General features: G+C 55.0%; 1 protein-coding gene across 8 annotated transcripts; it reads right to left on the bottom strand.

Annotated features, from left to right (window-relative positions):
- Positions 1 to 21: 21 nt before the first annotated feature.
- Positions 22 to 25475, bottom strand: GRIN1 (glutamate ionotropic receptor NMDA type subunit 1). 8 transcript variants are annotated; one of them, XM_084799841.1, is made up of 21 exons: positions 24947 to 25475; positions 23409 to 23543; positions 21398 to 21574; positions 19199 to 19261; positions 18293 to 18393; positions 13873 to 13994; positions 13624 to 13798; positions 12369 to 12513; positions 12188 to 12271; positions 7309 to 7450; positions 7099 to 7226; positions 6649 to 6813; positions 6422 to 6540; positions 6192 to 6304; positions 5968 to 6116; positions 5706 to 5863; positions 5374 to 5535; positions 4774 to 4883; positions 4529 to 4674; positions 3209 to 3319; positions 22 to 1316 (listed from the first exon to the last, which is right to left on the bottom strand). In XM_084799841.1, the coding sequence occupies exons 1-21, from the start codon at positions 25202 to 25204 to the stop codon at positions 1200 to 1202; spliced, it is 2880 nt and encodes a 959-aa protein (XP_084655967.1). In that variant the 5' UTR covers positions 25205 to 25475; the 3' UTR covers positions 22 to 1199. The 8 variants fall into 8 exon arrangements, with proteins under 8 accessions (XP_084655967.1, XP_084655968.1, XP_084655970.1 ...); XM_084799842.1 differs by having other exon boundaries at positions 22 to 956; positions 24947 to 25474; XM_084799844.1 differs by lacking the exon at positions 3209 to 3319 and having other exon boundaries at positions 24947 to 25474.
- Between the last annotated feature and the right edge of the window lie 1756 nt (positions 25476 to 27231).

The following is a 27231-nucleotide window of genomic DNA, read 5'->3' as shown; positions in this document are numbered from 1 at the left end:
ACAATAGACAGAACTCGGAAATTTTCTGACATTCCTTTAGGCATCACCACTGAATACCGGGATTAGGGGTGGGTGTGCGAGCCCGGTGTCCCTGGGGCAAAGGGGCAGCGCGCCACTGCGCACAGGCAGCACTGGGAAGGCACACGCTTGGACACTAGGGGAGCTGGTCACGTACAAGGTGGTGGGTGGATGGCACCCGAATGGGAGGCAGATGGCACTCCCTGGTGCCCAAGGTACGAGGGCTCGTGCGAGCCAGCGTCTGAAAAAGCCTCTTGTGGCAGCAGGTAGAAGGCTCAGCCCTCTTGGAGTCTGGAGCTGTAGTCAGCTGGGAGCCAGAGATGACCCCTGGGAAGGACTGCCACTAGGACAGCGGGGGCTAGCCCTGGGAAAGGTCAGGGCCAGCCCAGTAAATGGGATAGGGAAGGGTCTTAGGAGGGTGGTGCTGCAGGAGAGAGAGGTGGAACTCAGGTTGCAGAGAGCAGGCGCTGGAGGAGGGGGGGCGGTGACCTAGCAAGCTGGGGCCATGGGCCCCCACTGTAGCTTAGGGTGGTGGCTGGAGGAAGGATGGGGCTGTCATTTCTGCTCCAGACCCCTCCGGCCGGGGCCACTTAGGCCCCTCACCCCACTGCTCAGAGACCCCAGGGCCCTGCCTCTGCCGGAGCGCCCTGTGGCCCTGCCCAGCCGGCTCAGCTCTGGCCCATCCTCAGCCGCTCTGGTCCGCACCTTGGTCCTGCAGGGGCTGCCCGCCAGGCAGCAGGGCAGGCGGACGGGAGGCCCAGGGTGGGCAGTCTCTGGGGCGGGTGGGCTTCCCTCAAGCCTTCCCGAGCAGCAGGACTCATCAGTGTCCTTGGCCGGGCTAACTGGGCAGGTGGGCGCCTCCGGGGGCCTCACACCACGGTGCTGACCGAGGGATCTGAGAGGTTGAGCGGGCCCGTGATATCAGTGGGATGGTACTGCTGTAAAATAGAAATACACAGACAAGGCGGCCCGTTAGCTCCGACGTCGGGGGCACGCGCGGGGCCGGGACAGGGTGGACCGGCCAGCCGGCCGACCGGCGGGCAGGCGGGCACGGCCCGGGGGAGGCTGGGGGTGCTCCTCCCCCGACCCCGTCGTGCTCCGGGGTTCTGCGTGGGCCAGGCCGCTGTCCCGTGCGTCTGTCTGTCTGCGGGGGAGGGGCAGAGGAGGGCGGGCGGGGCGTCTCAGCTCTCCCTATGACGGGAACACAGCTGCAGCTGGCCCTCCTCCCTCTCAATAGCGCGTCGCGGCAGCACTGTGTCTTTTTGGTTTTGCAAAGCGCCGCGTCCACCCCCGGTGCTCTATAAATAAGAACCAACAATCAATACCTGCTGGCCCCGCCGGCCACCGGGGATCCCAGCCCTGAGCGCCCAGTGCTGCCCTGGCCCAGACCGGCCACAGGACAGGGGCAGAGGATCTCAGCAGCTGGACCGACCCCACCCGACCCAAAGGAGCCCCCACCCAGGCCTCCCTCTGAACAGCACCCGGCCCCAGAGACAGGGGGGGAGCTGGGCTACCCTCCCCCACCCAGCCCACAGTGGCAATGCCCAGGGGTCAACCCTGCAGGATGGGGCCAGCTCCAGATGGCCCAGAAGAACCGGTCCCTGGGGCCCTGGGAGGCTCAGGTAAAGATTGAACTGAGAACAAGTCCCCAGAAAGGAACCATATAGTCTCTGAGTTGTACCTGGCCAGCTCCAGATGGGGACCCAAAACTGAGTGGCACCCATTGAAAATGGCCTGTCACCTGCAGGACTTTTGTACTTTCCCCTCTTTGGCCACCTGGCCCCAAAGGTACAGATTCTTGTCTGTCAGATTTCCCTTTTCCACACACAAATTCCAGCCCACAGCGCTCTCAGCCCTGCTGTCCCTCCCCTGCGCCCCCTCGTGGGGGTTCTGGCTCAGATCTTGTAGCACAGGCCTTGCCCACTTTCCCTGGTCTGGGTGACCCTGGAAATAGTGTTCGCATCAGCTTCTGGAGCCTCGTTGTCGCAGCCCACAGACCCTTACTCTTCACCCACTCTTTCTGCACCAAGGCCCTCAGAGACCTGAGCAGCCAGGCCTCATGGGTCTCTCTGGAGCACCCTAGTGCTTTGAACTGTGACTGCTTTGTACCATAATCCTGTCTGTGTGGCTTTCTTCCTGGCCATAGGGGTGTTAACTACAAATCCAGATTCCTCATGAGACACCAGCCCCTGGTGGGTGACATCGCCCACTGGCTAGAGGGGAACTGGCTAGGACCACGGTGACTCTAGCAAAGTGGAAACCCGTTGGAAGACTTTCTTCTGAGTATGTGTATCTGGTCCCCAAGGCAGGGGACAGGCAGAAGGTCTAGCTCTGACAGTGGCCTTGTGGCAATGCTTGGGGGTTTGAGCTGAAGCATTGGTCTTAGCCTCCCCTTTCTGGGCCTCCCTCTGAGAACCTCAGTTTTGCCTTAGGTGCTCAGGCCAGGGCTTTCCAGGGCACCCTATCCATGCTTAGATCACCCGGGCACTGCTGCCACACCTTCATCAGAGACCTGTTCGGCTTGGCTCCACCCCCACCCCACCCCCACCTGGCCGTCTCCCTGTGACCGAAGGTCAGTGCCAACGCTAGGCCCCAGTCGTCCACCCAGATGGACCCAGGCCCGGCCCCCAGCCCCCGGCCCACACAGAGACCACAGGGAAGATGCAACACGCATGGCTCTGGTGAGACAGGTGAGACAGGTGTCTGGGGGGCGGGGCCAGTGGCCAGACAGACGGACGTGATGGGACATCACAGCTACACCCTCCAGGGCTGTTGCAGGGCAAGAGTGAAGGCACCGAGCCCCTTGTGGAGGCAAGAGAAACAGGGATGAAACAGACGTGGCGTGGCCTCCTGGCAGGGGCAACCTGGGACGGGGCTACCTCTGGTTCCCACGGTCCGGGTAGCCCAGAGAGGTGGTGAGGCTGACTGACTGACAACATGACACGGCTTCCAGATGGTGTGTGGGTCACGGCATGGGGTGGGGGGAGGTGGGCAGACTAACGTGGAGACACATGGGGAAGCTGAGGACCAGTGGAGGGGCTTGAGGAGAGCTCTGGAGAGTTCTAGAGGACAGCACCCTTGAATGGGTGGAGGGTGGGCGGTGGGGGGGGGCAGGGGTGGGATGGTAAGGGAGACAGACATGGGGCAGGGGAGGAGTCAGGGACGCGGGACTGGGGTGCTCCCCCCTTACCGTGTCTTTGGAGGACCTACGTCTCTTGAAGCTGGAGGCCAGGGTGGAGGTGATAGCCCTAAATGTGGCTTTCTTTTTAGGGTCGGGCTCTGCTCTACCACTCTTTCTATCCTAAAATGAATATGTATAAGTGATTAGATGGCTAAGGGTAGAGGCCACACCTGCCCTCGCCTGCTCCTTGGGGGGGCGGCCGCTGCAAGGCCTGGCCGGCCACTCAGGCCCTGCCTCCTGCCTGCCTCACTGTGCTGTACAGATGGGCCAGCAGCCAGAACTTTCGAGAGTGGCCTCTTCTGCCCAGGGTTGGGCCTGTCCTTGTGATGGCACTCTTCCTGGGATGTCCGCCTGGCTCCCTGGCTCCTGGGTGGCCCTGGCTTAGAGGCATCCTGAGGAGGAGGGGCCCCTGATGACAGGAAGAGTTTCCCCTCAGGCCACACCAGCCTTTTTGTTCAGAAGCTGCTGACCCCAGAGGGCACACACCAGGAAGGGGCCAAGGACCCAGGGAGGTGTCCAGTTGGAATTGGAGTGATAGACAGAGACAGTTCCGGGGACGCTGGCCTGCAGTCTGATGGCCAACATGGCCCCAGGCAGTTGTGGCCAGGTCCCCTGGGGACCTGTAGGGCCAAAAGCAAGAATGGGTGGATGAGGGGTGGGGGTTCCAATAGCCCTGTCCCCCACCCGACCCCCACAGCTCCAGGAAGACACCCAGAGAAAGAGAAGCAACAAGTGGATCAGAACCTGACCATTGGCCGGTAGTCCTCAGGCCTGCGTGAACCTCACTGCCCACCCTGTCCTCCTCCCTGGTGGTCCCTGGAGGCCCACATGCGGCCTCATCCCTGCTAGCCACAAATCCACATGGATGTGGCCTGAGGCACATCAGCCTCACTTCAATTGGAGTCACAAAGCAAGACGCAGGAAGAAAAGGGGTCCCCAAATGGTGTCAAAGGCGTTTGGATGATAGAGGGCTAAATGTGTCTCGGATTCACGTGCTATACCCAGGTGGGCAGGTCTTACCCTGCCTGCTTGCCTTCCTATGGACTGGGTGCCAGTAGGTGACCCTGGAGACAGAGGGGCCAGGTAGGAACTTGAAGCAGGGTACACGGCCTCCCTCGGCCCAGCTTGGCAGTGGGTGACCACCCGCAGGCAGCCCCTTGCCTGTGCTGCCCCTGTGCCTTGGGAACACTCACCACTGCCCCTGGCCATGGCTCCTAGCACCAGTGCTGCCCAGGAGCCAGAGCCAGTGCCACGGCCTGTAGGGGACAAAGCAGGGCCGTGGCCTGGCGGGGCCCTGGACGCCAGGCCTCGGAGGGTGGCCTGTCCTACCTGCAGGTTCTTCCTCCACACGTTCACTGCCGCAAAAGCCAGCTGCATCTGCTTCCTCCGGGCATCCTTGTGTCGCTTGTAGGCGATCTCGATGAAAATCAGGAAGATCCCAGCTACAATGCCTCCAGCCACCAGCATGAAGACCCCTGTATGAGTGAAGGACCCCGTGTGTCTCGTCTGCCTGCCCGGAGGAGGCTAGCCCCTAGAGAATCCATCCCGCTATCAGGGCAGCGTGTAGAGCCCACCTGCCATGTTCTCAAAAGTGAGAGTTGCAGGAGCATTGCTGCGGGAGTCACATTCCTGATAGCGAACCCATGTCTTATCCAGGTCTTCCATGAAGCCGTTCTCATGGGACCTGGGTAGGGGAAGGGGACAGGAAAGGGAGGGCTGGCAGCAGGACTGGGGCAAGGAACGGGCAGGTCCTGAGGGCAGGAATGGGGCTGTGTAAGTGTGCAGGACATTCAGGGGGTGGGGGAGGCCGGGGAGCAGGCAGGACTTGCAGCCTCAGTGGGGCTGGCTGTGGGAATGAGGGAAGCTTGTAGTCATTGGAGGCCAGGGACAGGATTGGGATGGGCAGGGCTCACAGAGGAGGCAGCACCTTGGAACAGGACTTGTAGTGCTAGGGGGCTTTGGGAGTGGGGGAGGCCTGTAGCCTTGGCTGGCCTGGCAGTAAGAGGTTCTCCTATGGGGTGGGGGTGATGCCTGGTTTGGGTGGAGTGGATCCACCCAAGATGATGTCAGTGTCTGGTGAACAGCTGTTGGCCTGGGGTAGAACGGTGTAGTTGCCCTGCTGCTGGGGGAGCTGGGAAGGAGGAAAAGGGGGGTCCCAGCACAGGGTGACTCACTTGAGGATGGACAGGGACACGTTCTGCTTCCAGGGGCTGTCCTTGCGCATGCCGATGCCAAAGCCCGAGCGGAAGAAGAGCTCCCCGGTGGTCACCAGGTCGCATTTCTGTGATGCCTCAAACTCCAGCACCGCTGAGTCCCAGATGAAGGCGTGGAGCTTGCTGCCGGCAGACGCAGGGTCAAAGGAGCCCCACTTAGCCTGTTCACCCTAGGCCCGCTCACACGTCAGTACCGACAGTCTCCACATGTGTTTCCCGTGTGAGCGGACTCCCCTTTGCCTGTCCCTTTGCCGTCCCACCCAGCCAGGGTGGCCCTTTGTCTGCCTGCTCACTTGTCCCTCACAGCCTGGATGGCCTCGGCCGCGCTTTCATAGTTGTGTTTTTCCATGTGCCGGTACATGGTGCTCAGCTCCACCTGCCTCCGGAAGTAGATGTCCACAGAACTCTGCTTTACGGTGGCATAGATGAACTTGTCTGAGGGGTTTCTGAGCTGCAGGGACAGAGACCTCAGCTCATGGCTGCTCCCAGGCCTCATGGGAAACAGACATTCCCTCTTAACCTCTTGAACCCCCCCCCCAAGCCCTAGGGCCTCACCCTCGGATCGTTGATGCCCGTGATGCGCTCCTCAGGCCGATCCAGCACCAGGAAAGCTGCCAGGTTGGCAGTATAGGAAGCCACGATGATCATGGCAAAACCAGCCCACACCATGCCCAGGATACGTGCAGAGAAACTTCGGGGGGCACCTGTGGGCAGAGACTAGGGTCAGCTCCTGGAAAGCAGGGAGTGAGGCCAGGCAGGCTCTGGGGGTCTCCTCTCACCTTCCCCAATGCCAGAGTTGAGCAAGACGCCCCAGGAGAACCACATGGCAGAAGACAGGGTCAGCGCATCCTCCTCCTCCTCTTCACTGTTCACCTTGAATCGGCCGAACGGACTGCAGAGTGCAAAGGGGAGGCGGGAGAGAGGACGGGAGAGGCAGGTCTGCCCAGTCCTGCCTGGTTCTGCCCACCCTGTAGACGGAGGGGGTCTGGGCTCTCTGCCTGGTGCTCACCTGAAGCGGTCCAGCAAGTACAGCATCACAGCCACCACATGGACTGACAGCCCCACTAGCAGCCAGAGCGTGCTCTGGAAAGGCTGCATGAATGAGTCTAGGGTGCTCCGTGGGATCTCCTGCAGGTGATCGGGGGGTGGGGTGGGGGGGAGAGGTGGGGGGGGCGGGGGTCAGTGTCACCCAGACCTTCCGCACCCCTCTCTCATCCCCACTGCATCCCTACCTACCTTCTTGACCAGAATGGTCAGGCCCTGGTACTTGAAAGGCTTGGAGAACTCTATGTACTGCGCTCGCTCGTTGTTGATGGTCAGCGGCGCCACGATCATGTCGGCCTGGCCGCTGAGCAGCTCGCCCATCATTCCGTTCCACTCCTTTTTGTTGCTGTTGTTCACCTGCAAAAATGACAGACCCAGTGGGGCTGCAGATAGGGTGGGCGCGGCTCCTTGAACAAGAACTCCTACATCACCGGGGTCCTGGCACATGAGAAACGCCTCCTCCCCTCCCTCCCTCCCACTCCATTAGCGACCTCATCTCTAACACCCAGCCCCAACCAACAGGCCCCTCCCGAAAAGGCTCCACCCGACCCACGGGCTTTCCAACTAGTCATCTCAACCCACAGCTCTACCCTCCCACTAGCTGCTTCACTCCGGGCCCTGCCCCTGCCATCCACTCCATACCCGCTCCTGTGTGCCAAACTTGCCATCTGCCACCAGGTGCACCTCGTAGGTAAAGTTCATGGTCCGTGCCAGTTTGATGAGCAGGTCAATGCAGAAGCCGTAGCAGCACTGGGGCACTGTGTGGCGTGCTGTGGGCAGTCAGGGAATAGTAACGGTGGGCTCCTGGCTTCACCGCCCTAATAACCCTACCACGCTTTGCCCAGCACTCACGGCTGCCTGGTGATGTGTCGTTAGGCCCCGTGCAGATCACCTTCTTCACTGGGTCACCATTGACTGTGAATTCCTCTTTGCACGTCCCGTCACTCATTGTGGGCTTGACATACACGAAGGGCTCTTGGTGGATTGTCACTATCTGGAGGGAAGACAAGAACCAGCCTGGGCCACCTGCCCTTGGCTGTCTTCTCAGCATACAGAAAGCCCTCGGCTCCATTTCTGCCTCAAATCCCATGCCTGGACCGCATCCCAAGCCTGGAAACTCCCCACTGGTTTGCAGAGGTCAGTCCACATCCTTCCACCATGGTAAGCATTGCCTGCCTGCTGCCTTTTGGGGAACAGATACAAGTCTGGGGGGAGTGCTGAAGCGGGGCAGAGACTTCACCGGCCATCTTCCCTGACTCATCAAAAGTGTCTCCGTTAGTACTGTCCCCACTGGTGGCCCCTTTTCCTCAGGTCCAAGTTTATGCATCAGTCTATCACAGTACTACTGTGTAGTAAGTGTGTACCAGGAACTCTCTCTGACCAATTCTTGCCAAAGCCACCCTGGCCCCCACCGGCATGTAGCCTTCAGTCTCTGATCCTCGTATGCTTACATGTATGTTTGTGTTCCTGTGTATTCATGCATGTGTACAAGTACACATGGAGGCCAGAGGTCAGGTGTTTTCCTCCATCACTGTCAATCTTACTTATTATTTATTTATTTTTTTGGGGGGGTTTGAGACAGGGTCTCTCTGTATAGCCTTGACTGTCCTGGACTCGCTTTGTAGACCAGGCTGGCCTTGAACTCACAGAGATCCACCTGCCTCTGCCTCCTGAGTGCTGGGATTAAAGGCGCACACTACCACACCCAGCCTTACTTATTATTTAAATATTTACTATTTATTTTATTTTATGTGTGTGTGCCTGAGTGTATGTGTACGTGTTATATACATACAGGAGCCCACAGAAATCAGAAGGAGGCGTCAGATTCCCCGAACTGAAATTACAGATGATTGTCAACTACCATGTGGGTGCTTGGAATTAAACCCAGGTCCTCTGAAGAGCAACAAGCGATCTTAACCTGTGAGAGGATATGTTTCCAGGTCCTATTTTATTTTACTTTTAAAAAAAAGATTTATTTATTTATTATTATGTATACAGTGCTCTGCATGTACCCCTGCAAGTCAGAAGAGGGCGCCCTCTCACATTATAGATGGTTGTGAGCCACCATGTGGTTGCTGGGAATTGAACTCAGGACCTTTGGAAGAGCAGGCAGCGCTCTTAACCACTGAGCCATCTCTCCAGCCCCCTTACTTTTTTTTTTTTAATTAAAGATTTATTTATTTATCATGTGTATAGTGCTCTGCCTGTATGTACCCCTGCAGGCCAGAAGAGGGCATCAGATCACATCATAGATGGTTGTGAGCCACCATGTGGTTGCTGGGAATTGAACTCAGGACCTCTGGAAGAGTAGCCAGTGATCTTAACCTCTGACCCATCTCTCCAGCCTCTTTTTTGTTTTGTTTTGTTTTGTTTTTTGTTTTTCAAGACAGGGTTTCTCTGTGTATCCTTGGCTGTCCTGGGCTCACTTTGTAGACCAGGCTGGCTTTGAACTCACAGCAATCTGCCTGCCTCTGCCTCCTGAGTGCTGGGATTAAAGGCGCGTGTCACCACGCCCGGCTCTATTTTACTTTATTTTAAAGACTTGTATATACATCTGTGCTCCAGGTACATACAGTGTCCACAGATGCCAGAAAAAACACTGGATCCCCTGAAACTGCATAGACAGATGGCTGTTAGCTGCCATGGGTACTGAGACGTGAGCCACTGAGCAATCTCTCCAGCCCCATCCTCCTCCTCCTCCTCATTGACAAGTCTTCACTAAGCCTGGAGCACAGTAATTGGCTAGGCTGGTTAGTCAGCAAGCTCTAGTGATCTGCCTGCCTCTGTCCCCTCCTTCCACCAATGACAGGGTTAGGATGAGTACAGTGTGCAGCCTTGGCCAGACTTTTACATGGGTGCTGGGATCCAACTTCATGCTACTCGTTGGGATATTTACAAATATATATATATATTTAGTCAGGGCCTTACTTTGTACCTCTGGCCTTGAACTCACAGAGATCCACCCAATTCTGCATCTTAAACGTGTATCCTACTACCTCCAGCTTTTTTTCTTTTTCTTTCTTTTTTCATTCATTCATTTATTCATTCTTTCCTTCTTTTTGGTTTTGGTTTGGTTTAGTTTAGTTTTGTTTGTTTTTCAAGACAAGGTTTCTCTGTGTAGCCCTGGCTGTCCTGGACTTGCTTTGTAGACCAGGCTGGCCTTGAACTCTGGTTCTCGGCCTGCCTCTGTGTCCCTGAGTGCTGGGATTATGGGCAGGGGCCACCAGGCCTGGCTCATTCTTTTTTTTTTTTTAAAGGCAGGATTTCACTGTGTAACCCCAGCTATTCTGGAACTTGATCTGTAGACCAGGATGGCCTTGAATTTGCAGAGATTCACCTGCCTCTGCCTCCTGAGGGCTGGGATTAAAGGCATGCGCTACCACCACCTGGCATTTTCTTTCTTTCTTTCTTTCTTTCTTTCTTTCTTTCTTTCTTTTATTTGTGTTTTTTTGAGACATGGTTTCTCTGTGTAGCTCTGACTATCCCAGGTTTGCTTTGTAGACCAGGCTGGTCTCAAACTCACACTAATTCACCTGCCTCCCCACTGCATGTGCCACTGCACCGGCTTTTTTTTTTTAAGGGCTTTATAGAGGGAAGAAAAAGTACAGTCAGGATGTAATACAGGAAAGAAGAGTAAATTAATTAATTAATTCAAAAAGAAGAAAAAAAGAAAATGCCTCTATAAAGTCAGGCATGTAGGCAAGCCTATAGGGTATTTGCTTAATTAGGAGCAAGCTAGTAGGCAGCACCCCTCCATCCTCTCTGCATCAGCTCCTGCCTCCAGGTTCCTGCCCTGCTTGGGTTCCTGTCCTGACTTCCTTTGATGATGAACAGCAATATGGAAGTGTAAGCTGAACAAATCAAATAAACCAAACCAAAGACAACACAACAACAACAACAGCAACAACTGGAAAAGGGCCCATATAATCCAGCTTGGCCTCCTACTTGCTATGTAGCCAAGGATGACCTTGAACTCCTGATTCTCCTTCATCTACCTCCAAGGTGCTGGCCTTAAAGTGATGCTTCTCCCTACCCAGTTAATGCTTCTTTTCCAAGGCTGCCTCCTCAGCCCGGACCTCAGCTTTGACACTCTCCCCTTCCTGTTCTCTAGGGCCACAGCCTGGCAGTTGGGGGATGCTGGAGTGGAGCACAGGCAGTTGCTGTGGAGAGCAGAGGGGTAGGCAGCCCAGGCAGGACTGGACAACAAGGCATGGAGTGGTGACAGGCGTGGAGGAGGCAGCCTCCGCTGGGAGTCTTGAGAAGGGAGAGTGAAGGCAAGGGGGCAGGACCATATTTTTTTTCTTATCGTATAAGTCTATATGCCAGTGCTGTCAAAAAAGAATATCAGTGATGGGGTTAGACAAATGTGTCAGCAGTGAAGAGCACTTGACGTTCTTACAGAAGGACCCAGGCTCTGTTCGTGCCACCTACATGGTGGCCTACAACCATCCATTCCAGTTACAGGGGACCCAATATTTTCTTCTGCCCTCTGTGCAGAGAAAACACTTATCCACATAAAATGAAATGTAACAAATTAGTGAGGCCAGAAACATTACTAATGGCCATCAGCACCTTAGTGGGTTTTTTTTTTATTTGTTTTTTTGGTTTTGTTTTGTTTTTTTCTTTTTTAAGATTTTATTTATTTATTTTCTATTTGAATGCTCTATCTGCATGTACACCCGCCTGACAGAAGAGGGCATCAGATTCCATTATAGATGGCCATGAGCCACCATGTAGGTGCTGGGAATTGAACTTAGGACCGCTGGAAGAGCAGCCAGGGCTCCAATCCGCTGAGCCATCTTTCCAGCCCCATCTGTACCTTAATGGGTCCCTAGGTTATTGATGTTTGGCTTTCAGCTTTTTCCCCTTTTGGTTTTTTGAGTCAGGGTTTCATTGTATAGCCCTGGCTGTCCTGGAACTAGCTGTGTAGACCAGATCCACCTGCCTCTGCCTCCGGAGTGCTGGCATTAAAGGGGTACACCACTACTTCCCAGAGTGCTCAGACTTTTCAGCGTCAGGTGCCTGAACCCGCAAAGAGAGATCACATCAGCTTTGCAGGGAGACACTCTCACTGCCTTGTGAGGAATGGAAGCAGGAACTCACTCAATAGTGAGACCGTGGGCCCCTGAGGTGAGTTCGGACGCTAGCAGGGCTGAGACGGTGGATGACACAAGGAAGGTTAGCTAGGTGCGTGGTGGTCTGTGATGTCAGAGCTGGGTGTGGTGTGACTCAGCATGAAGAGGGAAGAGGAATTCTCAGCAGAGCCTTTAGGCAGAGGAAGAGGCCCATGGGATGAACCCAGGGAATGTGTAAATCAGGCTGAGGACAGAAACAAGCTATACAGGAGGGAGTCCAGCTCAAGGAGGGGGTTCCTGGGTGCCCAAGGAGAGATGGGACACTCAGGACAGTAAGTTCTAAGCTAAACTCTGCATCGGGGCTCAGAGTACCTGCTGCTGCCTCTCTACCCTCACCACTCAGTTCTTCCTCAGACTTCGCTAGAGTCAGGCCAGAATAAAGTGCTAGAGAGCCCGTCGGATAGAAATGGCTGCTTCTTCCCCCATCTAAGACTCTCTGTATCCTGTGCTGTGTGTGCCAGAACTAGGTGCCGGGAGACCATTCTCCGCTTCCTTCATTTGTGTGCTGTGACCTCACTCTCTTTCCTCCTGGCCTGAAGGGGTAGATGAAGTGTTGGGGATGGGAATGTTGGGGTATGCCAACTGGGGCGCCCCACCTTTAGTCTGGTGGACATCTGATACCCTCGAGGCTTCTCTGTCTCTCCTCCTGGCCAGATGATCTTCCTGTCATTTGGGATGACCTGGGGGTGGGAGTATGAGATGGAGGGTGGCCACGCAGGGGTCTTGGCCCCAGGACCCTAAGGCCCCAGCCCCCACCCCCTCATGACCCCCACCTACATGGGTGCCGTTGTAAATGCCCACTTGCACCAGCTTGCGGTTCTGCAGGTTCATGATACTGTAGTTGGCAAACTTCCGGTCCCCATCCTCATTGAACTCCACACGGCCGGTCACTCCATCCGCGTACTTGGAAGACATCAGCACCCTGGGAAGAGAGGGCAGTTTAGACCTATCAAGGACATCTATCCTTGCTGGCTTCTGTGCAGCCTTCGCTCCCACCCCTTCTGCCCTAGTGTCAAAAAGGGGAAGAGAAGCAGATGGCAGCTCCTTACGCGGAGTGGAGGACATGGCGGATGCCTGCCAGCACCAGATGGGCAGCACAGCTCTTGTATCTGAGAGGGTCTTGAGTGCCAGACCCCATGTCAAAGACTAGGACATATGACCAGCCGACATCCTGATTTGCTGGGGAGGCAGAAGCCCAGAGGACCTCGGGCCCATTTGTCATCAAATGGGGGAAAGAGATGGAGCCTGCACCTAGTTCTAGCCACTGGGTGCCTTACTTAGCTGTATGTTTGCTCACTGGAGCATATATCCACAAGCTTGTGTGCCTGCAGCTCAAATGTATGGGTCACCCCTGTGTGCTCTTGCGGTGTATATATGTCATGCTGGACTTTTGAGTTTCTGTGTGCCTTCACTGGCATGTGTGTGCAGCTTATAGCTGCACGGATGCCTGGGAAGCTGTGGCCAGTGGCTCTGGGGTTAACTCTGCAGCCGTTCCTTTGGGCAACCTTGAATCTCTAGCGTCCATGGATGCCTACTCTGAATTTCTCCGTTCCTAGAAGGTCCCAGGTCCCTACCTGCAGCAAGAACTTCCTTCTGGGGCCCCGGGCACCTCGGGGAGTGAAGGCCCCACACACTTTTGCAGTGTGGACAGGACGGGGTGGAGAAGTGGAGGCTGCCACAACTTCAGTGACAGTGGCAAGGATTATCATAGTCAAGACAGGGGATATGGTGCTAGGATACGGGCAGGCGATGGAGGTGACGTCCTAGGTAAGCCCTGCTGCACCACCCTTGGCAGAGTGAACTTCTGCTTAATAACAGCCGGGCGAGGTGGCGCACGCCTTTAATCCCAGCACTCAGGAAGCAGAGGCAAGCGGATCTCTGTGAATTCAAGGCCCGCCTGGTCTACAAGGCGAGTCTAGGACAGTCAGGGCAGTTACACAGAGAAACCCTATTTCGGACAAACTAAAACAACCCATCCCATCCCACCGCCTAACAATGACTCCTCCCACTTCCTGAGAGCAACCCCGCCCACCTCTTGAACAGCGGTCCTGTCTTCCAGATGTTGGTGTTGCCCACGCAACCCCGCGGCGGGTCAGTGATGTTCTCCTTCTCTAGGAGCTCGTGAACTGCCTGCGCCACCACGCCTACGGCGTCACTGATGTGGGCCGACTCGTTCTTGCCGTTGATGAGCTGTAGCCCGATGATGCCTGCAGGACCCGCCGCAGCTTAGAGCCTGGACAGCCTTCCGGGCCCCAAGCGACCCCTACAGCCCAGCACTCACCGTCAGGAGCATAGCGCAGGGCGTTCCCCGAGATCTCGCGCTCCCCCACCAGCCACACGTACCCGGAGCCGGTCATGTTCAGCATCGCGGCTGCGCGGTACACGGTGGCAGCGTCGTCCTCGCTGTGGGGCAGACCCGGGTGACAAGCCAGGACTCCAGCTCTCTCCCTACCCCCGGCCACAGCCTCTCCCTACGCTCTGGGGAGCGTGCCTATGCCCACAGCCCTTCCTGCAGGCAGGCCCGGATGCCTGCCCAGGGGGTGAGGCTGCACCCGGGGCCTTTCCAGTCATCAGTTGCTAGTCTGCTGCCTTTAGGAGGCAGGATAATGATGGCTCACTGTTGGGCACTTGCTCTGTGCTCCAGATACTGTGCCGGGAACCATCTCAGCATCCTTACAGAGAGGCGTTTGGGGTACAGTAGTGGTAAGTGGTAGAGTAGGGTCGGTGCCTGGATTGCGCCCTCCAGCACCTGTGACACAGTGAGCTCTAGACAAGCCACAGGCCGTGTGGACCTCTATGCTCAAGGATGTAAAATGACAAGGCCAGGGCTTTGGGCAGAGGAGACGCCAGTGCTCTACCGGCATCCAGTGAGCCGAGCATCCTGAAGATACTCAGTGGGCAGAAGAGAAACCGCTCTCACAGTAGCTAGTCTCCCTGACTAGGACAAGCCTCGCTTAGCAGGGACATGTGGTCCTTAGCGCTTGAGGTGTCCTTAGAAGTAATTCCTGTGGACAGCAAAACAGGGGGCCTTGTCCCCTGAGGCTGTGTCTCCCAGGTCATAACGATGGACCTAGGGTCTGCTGCGTCTCCTGAATGTGTCAGATTTCCATTCAGGGCCCAACCATGCCTGGCACGTGGCTTCTGCAGCACATTTTGGGGAGATACAGTGAAGCCAGGTGGATTACCTGATACTGGGTCTTTTTCTTTTTGAAATCTTTATTTTACGTTTAGCTTGTTTTCTGTGTATTAGTGTAGGCCCCATGCATATATGTCCACCAAACAAGGGCCTAGTGCCTGCGGCCATTAGAAGACAATGCCAAATCTTCTAGAATTGGAGTTAGGAATGGTTGTGAGTAACTGTGGGTGCTCTGCAAGCCCTAGGCCATCTTTACAGCCCTTACTGGGTTATTTTTACACCAGATGATTCATACCCAAGAGAACTCCCAGAAGCCTGCTCCCAACTTTCACAATGATTAATCAACCAAAAGAAATGCTCTAAATGACTATGCTGTTGGTCATGTAAGCGACACTAAAACAACAACAACAAAAAAAAAAAAACCTCCAACAACCCAGGCAGTACTTCATTCTATATATTCCAGGGCCAAATGTCGTACATCTGACTTTAATACCAGCACTTGGGAGGTAGAGGCAGATCCCCACAAGTTCAAGGCCAGCCTGGAATACACAGCAGATTCAAGGACATAGAGACCCTGTCTCAAAATAAACAAAACAAAAACAATACACGACGGGGGTGGTGTGTGTGCTGTGCACTGAACACGGAAGAACTCGCCCAGGACCACACATGTCAAAGTGCACGTCTGATGTCAGCCACCAAACCTGACAGAGATCCCCATCTTCCCAACACAATGTCGCTTGGTGGAATGGTTGTGATCAACGAAATGGTTATAGACTCAAGGTCTGATGGATCATGAAGCCTCGCCAGACCTTCTTATGGAAACAGTGGTACCAATAAAGACAATGTGAAGAAAATAAAGACGAAGCGTTTTGGAAAGGAATGTTGTGTATCCTATAGACCAACGAAGTCTGGAAAACAACTTAACCCTCGTCGTGAGGAGGGAGCCAAAATGTGAGGAGGGCTGGGCTGCTGTTGCTCAGCTGTGGATCCTCACCCACTTAACATGTGTAAGCTTGAAGCTCCACGGGTTCTTCAGGGCTTAAAACCCAGCGTGGATTGTGGCTATAACTCAGTGTGCATGTAACATGCAGTCTGTTCACGTGATGTGTAAGGATATAAACGGCAGAAACACGGTGCGTGGTAACATGTGTATGTTTGTATGTGAATGCCGTGTGCATACGTGCTGTGTGCTCAGTGCGCTGGGGGGAGGTTTCCACTCTCATATTCACGCTGGTACCTCTCTCTCCCATGACCCTTCCGTTGCTGATTTCTTTGGTAGAGACATTGTCTGACAAGCCTGTCTTTAGCCCTTGGGTCTTCAACATGGGGGAGGCCCTTCTCACCCAATGTCCCAAGAAAAAGGAGACTCCCTTCAGCTACAGTGGGTTGTACTGGAAATTATTGGCCTGGAAGTGGCAAGTGTCCACTCTTCTGCTGGGATTCCATGAGTGGCTGTCCTCTGCCCTGTGTCCTGTTCACCCTCACTATAACACAGAAGTCGAGCAGGTCTGTTTGGCTTTGCCCATTACAAAGGAGCCGAGGAGTTGGATAGGTATTCTTAAAGAGAGTGGCTTCCCTAAGTAGCATTGACCTCAAGAAAGTCTTCTGGCTTGACTGTGTATATTTGCTTGCCCATCATCCTGAACATTCTTTTACCCAAATTGAACAAATCTCTCTCAAGCCCTATCATGAGAAGTCTAAACAATAAAAAAAACAGGAGGGGAGGGCGCTGTTCCTTGGGCAACCTGGGCTGGCTCGCCTTCTAAGGACCTTTCTTTTCTGGACACATTTCTCTCTCCCTCTCTACTTCCCTCCCCCCCCCCCCCCCCCACCGCCTTCCTCCTTTCCTGCCTCCCTCTGATAGGGTCTCAACGCTGGCCTTGAACTTGCCAAGTAGTTGAGAATGATCCTGAACTCCTGATCCTCCTGCCCTGAGGGCTGGGCTTACAGGTGTGCACCATCATTCCTGCTTCTCTGTGGTGCTGAAGATGGGACCCAGGGGGCACTGTCACGCTAGGTATCACGCTATCAACTGAGCCTCATCTGCGTGTATTTTTAATCCGCTCTCTGGGAGCCCTGGACTATCCCTTACCTCAGAGGATGCAGTTAGAAGCAGCTGTTCTCAACCCGTGGGTCGAGACCCCTTGGGGAGGGTGTTGTGTATCAGATATCCTGAATACTGTATACTTACATTATGATTTATAACTAGCAAAATTACGCTTATGAAGCAGCAATGGAATAATTGTGTGGTTGGGGGTCACTACAACGTGAGGAGCCGTATTAAAGGGTCTCAGGGTTAGGAAGGCTGAGAACCACTGAGGTGGATGAATAAATAGCAAAGGCAAATGGCCCGTGACTGCAGTGTAGCTTTGCACTCCCACAGTGCGCGTGTGTGCAGTGGTAGTGGGGCGACTGGCACGTGCTTGCTGATGCTCCTAGAGGAACCGCTGAAGCTAAGGACATCATTCAATCCCATGTCCGACCACTGTCACCCTCAAAGCATCCGACCACTGCCCCCCTCAGAGTTGGACAGTAGTCCAAGCCCTGCCGTCTGCTTTCCAAGCTGAGTCCTGTTGTCCTGCCTACACCTAAAACCTGTAGGCAATGGGCTGTGTGCCTCTGGCATACAGATATCTATCCTGTCCTTTCCTGTCTGTAGGACAGCAGGATTTGGGGTACCTTCCTCTGAGCTGGGTGACCATGATGTTTTTTTCCTCCACTCTATTGGAGCCCAGCAGAGTTGCGCTGACTATGGACTGGACCCACCTGGACCACTCTGTTGTCAGTAGCTCTGCCATCCTACCCTTCTCATTTTTCCTTTCCATGCGTCTTAGGTTCTAGTCTTTCCCTTTACCGGAAAACCTAGTCATTCAAGTCATTTGTAAACAGGGAGGTTTTGCTGTGTCCACTTTCACAGCAAATGGGCCCTATGTAGGACCAGCCTGTTTTTCATGAGTACCCATCAATGGTCTGGGATCTTGGGCTCACCTGCACACCTGCATAGCACTTCACTTGGCTGGGTTCCTTCTCTGTCCTCAGCCCTGGGGATATTTACACAGCTATGTCTCCCAGGCTCAGGGCTTCTTAGCACTGTATCTCCAACCCTCCCCCGCCAAAAGCCGAGTTTAGGGCAAATGGTTCTATGCAACTGCAAAAAGGGAGAGCCCAGGGAGGGGCACACAGAATAAGGAGTTGGCTAGGCTCCTTGTGAGTAGGAGGAAGGTGGGGTGGGGTACAGCTCTTCTTGGTGAAGATTTTTTTAAAAGATTTATTTATTTTAATTTTATGTCATTGGTGTTTTCCTGTGTGTATGTCTGTGTGATGGTGCCAGATTCCCTGGAAGTGAAGTTACAGACAGTTGTGAACTACTACTTGTGGGTGCTGGGAATCGAACCCTAGTCCTCACCTAGTGTTCTTACTGATGGGTCAGCTCTCCAAGTGAAGATTTTTTTTTTCAAATTGGAGCTCATTTTTCTCAATAGTGTCCCAGACTTAAGCCCAGTGGTGCACTTGTGCCACAGACAGAGTCACAGTGATGTGATGAGGAGGAACCCAGCCTACTCACCTCGCAGACAGGATGATGACCCGGGCCTCCAGTTCCCGCGCCTCCATCAGCAGAGCCGTCACATTCTTGGTTCCCGGGTCAAACTGCAGCACCTTCTCCGCCTGTGGTGTGAGCGGGAGCATTAGCAGGTGGCTGGGAAAGGCAACATCGTGCCTCAGTGGCAAGAGTGGGGCCAAAGCTGCTAGGAACCCCGAGGCAGCTTAGCTAGAGCTGCTGTGGCCTGTCCTTGCCACCTGCACTGTGCACCTGCCTCCTCGCTCCTCCTCGCTGGCCTGGCCTTGCTTGTCTGTCTTTTCTTCAGCCTGCTTGGTGTCCTGTACTCGCACTCAGCTCGCCTTTCTTTATGCTTTCTTCAGGTCTCTCTCTCCATCTCACTCCTGTCCTCATTTTTGCACTGAGCATGCAAGCTGAAGTGGACCGAGACTTAGAAAGAGACGTGCAGCGAACAGGAAATAGAAGTTTTGGAATGCAACTGGGAACGGAGACGGGGTTGACTTTTTTCCAAAACCGTGGGAGAGCTCAGCTCAGACCTGATTCCTTCTTGCTCCTCGAGGAGCGGCCCAGACTCTGACGTCACCAGGTGGGCAGGCTCCCTCCCTGGGTTCCGCTAAGAAACCCTGGCAGACCTGGAGATTCGCATGCACTTCCCAGAGCAGCGCCTCCTGTGGCCGAGCTTGTCTTGAGGATGCGGGCCAGGGTCACGGCGGGTGGGCCATGGGCACCCACACCGCCCACCCCTGCCCTCTCTCCTGCCTGCCTGCTGCCTGCCTCAACCATCTGCCTCTCCTCACTACTCAGGCCTGCGGCTCGGCTCAGCGCGGTGGGGCCAGATAGCACCCAGTGGCTGAGGCACCGCAGGCCGGGACTCGCTAGTCGTGGGTGGCGTGCACGTCCATGCATATATACCTTGGGTCCGCGCTTGTTGTCATAGGACAGTTGGTCGAGGTTTTCATAGTTCCTTTTTTTACTCTGATGAATAATGTGCACAGAGAAAATATGCAGACACAGAAGAAGATTATAAACGGTTGAAAATGACGGCGCTAAAGCAATCACACCACCTCCTCGGCACGTCTGCAGACGGGCACGTACCTGGAGCTCGCAAACACCAAGACCCGGGTGGGGCTGGGGGGCTGGGGTAGAGACCTGAGGGTGGAAGGGACACGGGGGGGCAAGGGCCACAGAGGCTCCCTGCCATGGAGCTATGCTCTTGGAAACAGTCACTTTCAGGAGAGAGTGCAGCCCTGTCCACCACCCCTGGGGGTCCCGCCTGCCACCCCCGCCCCTGTCATGCACCTGCCATGTGGTCCCCGCAGTACCCACCCCCACCCACATCAGTCCTGAGTGACCCTCCCACTCCTCCCCCCCTTGGCCTCCCTCCTGCTCTCTGGAGACGAAGGGGTCCTCTTCTCACTAACTGGTATGCTCACACCCAAATGCCCACATTTGTGTCTGAGACTGAGTGTGATCGGATGTGTGTATGTATGCCTGCAAGTGTGACATGCCCGTCACATTCAAAGAAGGTAGGCCTGTGACAGTCTGTGATGGGAGAGAGCAGTATAGCATAAGCACATGCGTGTGTGTGTGTGTGTGTGTGTGTGTGTGTGTGGTGTGTAGTGTGCTCGAGTGCACGTGCAGGGGTGTAAGCTTGTGGTTACAAGCGAGGGTGAGCAGGTATGCGTGCATGAGGAAACACTTGTATGTGATCCTCTTGCGCAGAGCAGAGGCATATAGAGATGAGTGAGTGAGGCCTGTCTTTACAAAAGGTGTGGAGAGCCACTCAGATATCCAGGAACTGAATAACTCTGTGTGTGTGTGTGTGTGTGTGTGTGTGTGTGTGTGTGCGCGTGTGTGTGTGTGTGTGCTTGTGAGTGTGTGAGCAGGTCATTGGGTGCGCAGGGCTCAGGCTGATGAGCATGTTGGTAGTGTGTGTCTAGAATGGACAGGGTAGAATTGTGCAGGAACCTGCCAGATGCTGATCAGGAGTGGGACTATTTTCAGAGAGATGGAGCCCGTGGTTCTAATAACCAGCCCTCCTTCCCAGACTCAATGGACCATCATAATGGATTCACTTTGGGCCTGCCTCTAGCCTCAAGCCCCGCCCCCCCCGCATGCCCCGCCCCCCCATTCCCTCCAGAGGCCTATGGCACGTGGGTGTGGGGGACAATGGTTGGTGCTAAGTATGATGAGACCAGCTATGATTTTGCAGGCAGAACATGCTCCCACCCGTCTCCCTCCCCCATATGCCCTTTGGGGCCCCTCCCCAGCCTGGGCCTCCTCTTCTATACTATCTGAAGAGCACCACCTGGTTCTTGGCGCTCTGGGCCCTGGGACTGAGCAGGGAGAAGGGGCCACATCCTTATTAGGCTGAATGTAAGTGTTGGCAAGAAAGGGCCTAGGGGTCACTTTGACCCCCCACCCCATCCCAAATCCTGACTCTGGTCTCTGGCAGTTCCTCACAGTGGAGGCCAGGCTGAGATGGGAGTGTATGTGTCCTGGGATCGTCGGTGTCTACACAGTCCCATGAGGGATGCAGAGCTCAGCCCTGATGTGGGAGGGAGGTGGAGAGGGCAGGGGCACAAAATGGGGATGGGGTTGTAGATGAGTGGGGCTTCAGTTAGGATCCTGGGCAGCCACGAGGCAGCAGGCTTTTTAGAAGGATAAAGCCTCTGTGAGGACATGGATTGTAGCCCAGCAGATAAAGGACCTCAGTGCTGTCCTGGGAGGGACTCTGTAGAGGGTGTCCTTAAAAGGTAGATGGGACGTGGTGTCTGGCAGAGGGGCGCTAAGGAGAAGAAGGTCCTGAGTTATGAGTCTGACTGGGGCCTCAGCTGGGGTCAGGGAGGCCTAAGGCTGGTGGGGAGCGGGACAGGGGTGTTTGCGGAGCTCCAGGTGGTCCAGCCCTCGTGCAGCAGGGACTGACACGAAGGAGATTTCGACTAATGGCAAAAGCAAGTGAAATGAGCCGAGGACAGGCCGGGGCGGGCGCCGCCAGACGCAGTGGTGCTGAGCATGCAGGATGGAGAGAGAGTGTTCACAAGGAGCCACAGACACGGCATGGCCCGCCTGCTCCTGCTCAACGAGACCTCTTCAGGGCCAGGGCCTCACCTTGGACTCACGCTCCTCCAGCAATGTCTCCAGGCGTTTCTGCGCCGCCCGGCCCTCATGGTCATCGCTGACCAGCAGGATGATATGGTTCCAGTTGTAGACGCGCATCATCTCAAACCAGACGCTGGACTGGTGGGAGTAGGGCGGCACGGTGCGGAGGAAGCTCAGGTGGATGCTCTGCGGGTGGGACGGAGAGGCTGAGCAGGCAGGCTTTCCCCTCTCCCCCGATGGGGTCACTACCTCCCTCCTGCCCTTACTTGTGAGAGGAGAGAGGCTTCGCATTTTCCCAGCGACACCCTGACTTGAAGAATCTGACTTGACTGCCATCTGGCCAGCACTTCTCTAGAAACGTTAACCATAGAAGACCTCAACGGGCTCTCAGGGTGCTCGCCCCAGTTTCAATCCCAAATTGTCTTTTGGGATGGGGTACAGTGGTAGAGCATTTGCCTGGTACACATAAGGCTCTGGGTTCTGTCCCAGGCACTGGTGGGAAAATAACTACATATACTAATAAACGTTTTGTTTTCCCAGGCCCTGGAAGCTGTGGCTTTACTAGTTTCTAGTTTCTGTGCTGCTCAAAATATCCTAGCTGCCAGGGCCGGTCTGTGTCTATCAAGGTGAACACAGCCCCTTCTTATCCCTGTGAGTCACACTGCTCTTGGTCTGCTGAGGCTTCTGGGTTTTTGTTTTGTTTTGTTTTGTTTGTTTGTTTGTTTGTTTTTACCAGTTAGTTCCCTCTTGGTGGCCAGGGGCAGTGTTTTGGAGTGAAAGGATGTTCACTGCTTCTGCAACAGGCTGCATTACAGACTGGCTCCCGGTGGTCTCGCTGGCCTGTGTGCGGGGCAGAAGGCTCATTTTGAGTTGGAGCCATAGGGGAACAGAGTGTGCCTGTGATATTTGGCCCCACACAGGCCCAATGAGTTTGCCTGTGGTCAGTCCCTAGGTTGCTTCAGTTGTACGGGGCCTCCCAGCCTCTTGTTTGTTCCTGTCTACTTGGCTTCTAACGGTCAGTCCTGTCTTTTACACATGAGAGTGAAGGTGTCCCAGAGGGAAAATGGCCAAGAAGCATAGGATGGGAGCCTGTTCCTCATGTGCATAGGGGGTGTGGTTCAGGCACCTTGGTCCCCAGTCCAGTGCTCTCTAAGGGGCGCTCTCCCACAGGTCCTCTTTTCATCTCTAGAGGGCAGACCTGCCACATGCTTGGACCTAAATGGCCAGTCTCCCTTCCTTAAGGCAGAGTTTTCAAGGACTGTTAGCTCTGGGCAGGAAGACCTGGAGGCCTCTGGCTGATCCTAGGCACCAGCTGGTTGACCCCAAGAGGCTTGTGGATGCCTGCAGGATTCTTGGGTCTGCAGGTTATAGGGGGACAGACTATGTGGCCTGTTAGACCACTGGGTGGCTGGATTGCCTCCCAGTTGATAGGTCCTCACAAAATCACCAAAAAATTAAAGATCATATGACCTAGAGCAACTCTCATGTCTCTGGGCTGTGGTTTCCTATAACCCAGTAGCTACTCTTCAGCTCTTAGGACCAGTTGCATGGAGGCTATCCCAGCCTTTGGGCCACGAGCTCCCCAGAATTCTGAGCTGGGACCCTTTAGTCCCTGAGGCTACGGGATCTCCTGTCGCAAGTTGCCTGTTCTGTATGTCCTGCCTACCATCTCCTGTGTGCACCTCAGTTGTCAAGGCTGGGGTCCACGGCATTCCTGCCTACCCTGAGTGCTTTTCTGCAACTCTTTCACTGTTGCATGCAAAACCTGTTTTCTAGCCCATGAAGCTCTCTTCTTCCCAAAGCGTGTTAATGAATGTGACTGGGTTGTCAGTACCAATATCTGAGATTCAGTGTGAGGTATGCATGTGTGGTTGTGAGTGAGTATCCTAAGGTCCCTCAAGGGCAGCCTGTAGTCTAAGCATCCCACCCCACCTGGATGCAATGCCCAGTGCCAATCCACCTGGCTCAGCTGTGTGGCCCTGGAGCTGCCTGTGGGTCTGAGTCCGGTGGTCAGGCTTACCTTGTCAGAGTAGATGGACATTCGGGTAGTCAGTCCCAGAACGGGGATCCTGTAGAAGCCAGCTGTGTAGGAGACGGGGGTGGGGGTGAAGTGGTCGTTGGGGGTCGGCGGGTGGCTAACTAGGATAGCGTAGACCTGCGGATACAGGAGTCGGAGTCAGCTCCGTGGGCTAGGATGGACACTGTACTAGGGTTTGAGGTCCAGAAGTAGCAAGAACTAGACCAACACACCAGGTGGTGTCATTTGTGCACATGGTCCCACATATCCGAGAGACAGGAGGATGAGCCAAGCCACCGTGCTCTGATGGTAAAGCCATTGCAAAGAGGGGGCAGCATTGAGCATCACCCCAGGGATGTAGAATACATTCACACACACACTACACACACACACACACACACACACACACACACACACACACACACACGCACACATGCATGCACACAGAATTGGCAGATCAGATCCCCTTTTCTGCCATGGCTCACCTCTTATAAACTGAGGAGAGGGTCAAGTTTCTGAGCAAAACTCTGGCATGGCTTCCACACTCTGAGATGTGAGGACTGGTTCTCCCCGCCCCCACCATGATACCCAGCCTGCACCGGTGAGGTCACATAGGTGTGTTTAGGCCTTTATATGACTAGGTAGGTGTTCATGAACACATGCTGGAACACGTATGCACTATGCGCATCAACATGGCCATGTTTATATATGTCTACAATGATGGACTCAAGGTTGCTATATGCATTGAGCATACAAAGCGGTGTGTCCATGGATGTGCAAATGCATGTGAGTGAGCAGGTGTGGTTGATTGCGTCATATTGAGATGCAGTGCGTGCCGGTGCCATGTTTATGCACACGCATGTGAGCAGACATGTTCATGCATGTAAATGCCCTTTGAAGAGCATGTATCAGCCTCGGCACAGTCCCCGTCCCCGTGATCTTCTTACATAAACTGGTGCATTGCAGTGACCCTCGTAGCTTCATTGGAATTCAAGAGCCAGTTCAGCCAGGGGCGGACAGCTTCAACAGCCACGTGTCCTCCCACGCTGTGCCATGGTGTCTCTGGCATGCGCAATCCTCACTTCCCACCCCTGCCGAGCCTGCTTGCTCTGGCACCCCAGGGCCATCCATTGCAGACCCATGACTGGGGGAAGGGACGAGAGGTAAGAGAAGAAACAAAGCTGGCCCGGGTCTCACCCAGTCAGTGCCCTGAAGTGCTCCTCCATCATGTGCCCAGAATGTCTAGACCCACACTGCCTGGATGGATGAAATTACTAACGACAGTCACATGACAGCACACATGGTCCTTCTGAGGACCAGTCCAGAGGGAAACGGCAGACACAGATGTTTGCTCCAGGCCTCTCCAGGTGCCAGTTGGCTTGGAATGGTCTGGGAAGGAGACGGAGAAGGACCAGGGAAGGGTCGAATAAAACTGGGACAGTGGGAGGATGGAGGAGGAGGAGGAGGAGGAGGAGGAGGAGGAGGAGGAGGAGGAGGAGGAGGAGGAGGAGGAGGAGAAAGGGGAAGCAGTTAGTGGTCACCTGGCTGGAGATGAGGTCCTCACACACTGACAGGGCCATCTGTATGGCGTTGGGCTTGTGGGTAACAGAGGTGGCGTTGAGCTGTATCTTCCAAGAGCCGTGTCGCTTATTGGCCTGGTTCACGGCCTCGCGGAACATCTGCTCGTGCTTGCGCGTGCTCAGCACCGCGCCGATGTTGACGATCTTGGGGTCGCAGGCGGCACGGGCGAAGGAGCAGGAGAAAAGCAGGGCGAATGTCAGCAGGTGCATGGTGCTCATGAGCTCCGGGCACGGCAGGCCTGGCTCTGGGTGGCGCGAGTGCGACGACCTCGCGGTGTTACGACCCGCGGGCCGCTCGCGCGGTCAAGCACCCGCGGGTCCCCCGGGAGCCAGGGGCGAGCGCGGCGGACGCTGTCCGAGGTGCTGAAGCGTGTTTGGCGCCGCTCGAACACCCGCGCGGAAGGGCGGAAAGGACCGCGGCGCGGGCTGCGCGACTGGTCCCGATGCTGCGGCGACTGCGGCAGCTGCGGAGTCATGAGCGGGACCTACGCGTCCTACCCCTCCCACCGCCCCCGCTTCCTGACGCCGAGTCGAGCGCGCGCCTCCTGACGGGCGCGCCTGCGTTGGCGTGAATGCTTTAGGCACGCGCGCGAGCGACCACGAGGGTGTGTGCACGTGCGTTAGCGGACAGAGACCCAGGAACTGTCATCCGTGTGGTCCCAGACCTGCAATAGCTGACCTGGGAAGGCTAGAGGGGAGTTCTTATCACCACGTGCGCCTGCACTCTTGAGTGTATTTCAACATGATGGAATGAGCCGTGCATGCCTGTGTGCGCGTGCGCGTGCCTGTAAGTCCTTACCCATAGTCCTTAATATTTTGGGACTTGATTCTTCCAAGGATAGGGAGAGGCCCTGTCCCTCTAAACCTCTGGGGGAAGGGCATTGGTGCACCCTCCCGATAGGGCTCAGTAATATCGGAGAGTTGGGCACACTTTAAAGGCTAAGACTGCCTAAGCGTTCAAGACCAGCCTGGGCTACGTTGTAAGTACCAGGCTAGCCAATGATACATAATAGGATCTGATTATACAAAAATAACACCAAAGGGGGAGGGAGCTAACTACACCTTCTTGGGTTTGTTACTTAGGCTCCCCTCAGGAGGTTAAGAGTAGGTGTGATCTCAAAAAAAAAAAAAAAAAGTGTCCTACTATAGCGTGGTGCCTTCTAGGAGACCTGAGGGAGACCAAGGACAGAGGCAGCTGTTTACAGCAGCTAAAGCAGGCTTGACATCAGGCTGCAAGGCAGGCTCCTGCCTGGCATGCCTGAGTTAGGTGTTTTGTGTTTCTCTTTGACTTCTCTTTAACGTGTTGCCAGGCCTTGCTCCCAGCTGTCACTTCCCAGAGCTCCTCTTGTTCTCCTGCGCCTGGCCATCCTAATTCTTTGTCCCCCTCTTCAGCCATATAGACTACATCCCTCCCCAAATGCAGACTACAGATGAAGCCCCACCCCTGCCAGTGACATCACTATTTCCAATAGCAACCAAGGGTTTTGCAGGCTCCATTGTAAATGCTTCCCAGGGGACAAAGGAGGCAGTCTCCACACCTAAGTGCTGAGCAGTGCAGAGGGGAATCTGGATCCTCAAGTTCACACTCCGGCTTCAAGGAGCAGAGGACAGACAGGCCTGTGGCACTGTCAATGGCCCCTGTCTTGGCTCTTTTTCTTCTTTCTGCTGCCTAGGGGTTACACGCCTGCGCCCAGGGTCCTGATGCTCCAACTGCTTTCAGGAGGTCCAGATCGGACACCACCTGTAGAAGGGTCACAGCCACCTCCCGACATCTGTGGCTTCTGGCAAGGCAGGACCTGGAGGCTGTGTAGGGGTGGGCCTGGGTTCTGTTACTCCATGATAGGTCAGACTACTCCACCAGGCTACCCTCTGCCCCCAGGGAGTACTGGAGACTGTTCCCTGCTCCAACTGGCACCTTAGCACTTACTGCTGAATATTCAGTGATCAGTAAGGAGTTGCTCCCAGCTAGGAATCCAAAATTGACCATGATATGTTGTTTAGCATCTGGCTGGTGGCCTGAGTTCCCTGTGCAGTGTGGGTCAGTCCAGACACTGCTTGCTTTGGATGAGAACTGGTGGACCTTTAGATCAAGGCTCCCAAGGTCCCGATTCTCGCTCAGGGTGACTTTGAGTGCTCAGGGTGAGCCAGGTTCCCAATCTTATGGGGGTGTGGGGGTTTGGGGGATGGGACAGGGTGTGTGTTACTGTTTAGCTATTTTAGAATGAGGTTGCTGGCATCAGATGGCA

This window comes from Acomys minous (assembly GCF_964271855.1).
Source record: "Acomys minous genome assembly, chromosome: 10".
In the NCBI taxonomy this organism is placed as follows: Eukaryota; Metazoa; Chordata; class Mammalia; order Rodentia; family Muridae; genus Acomys; species Acomys minous.
This window is presented reverse-complemented; position numbering and strand designations above follow the sequence as displayed.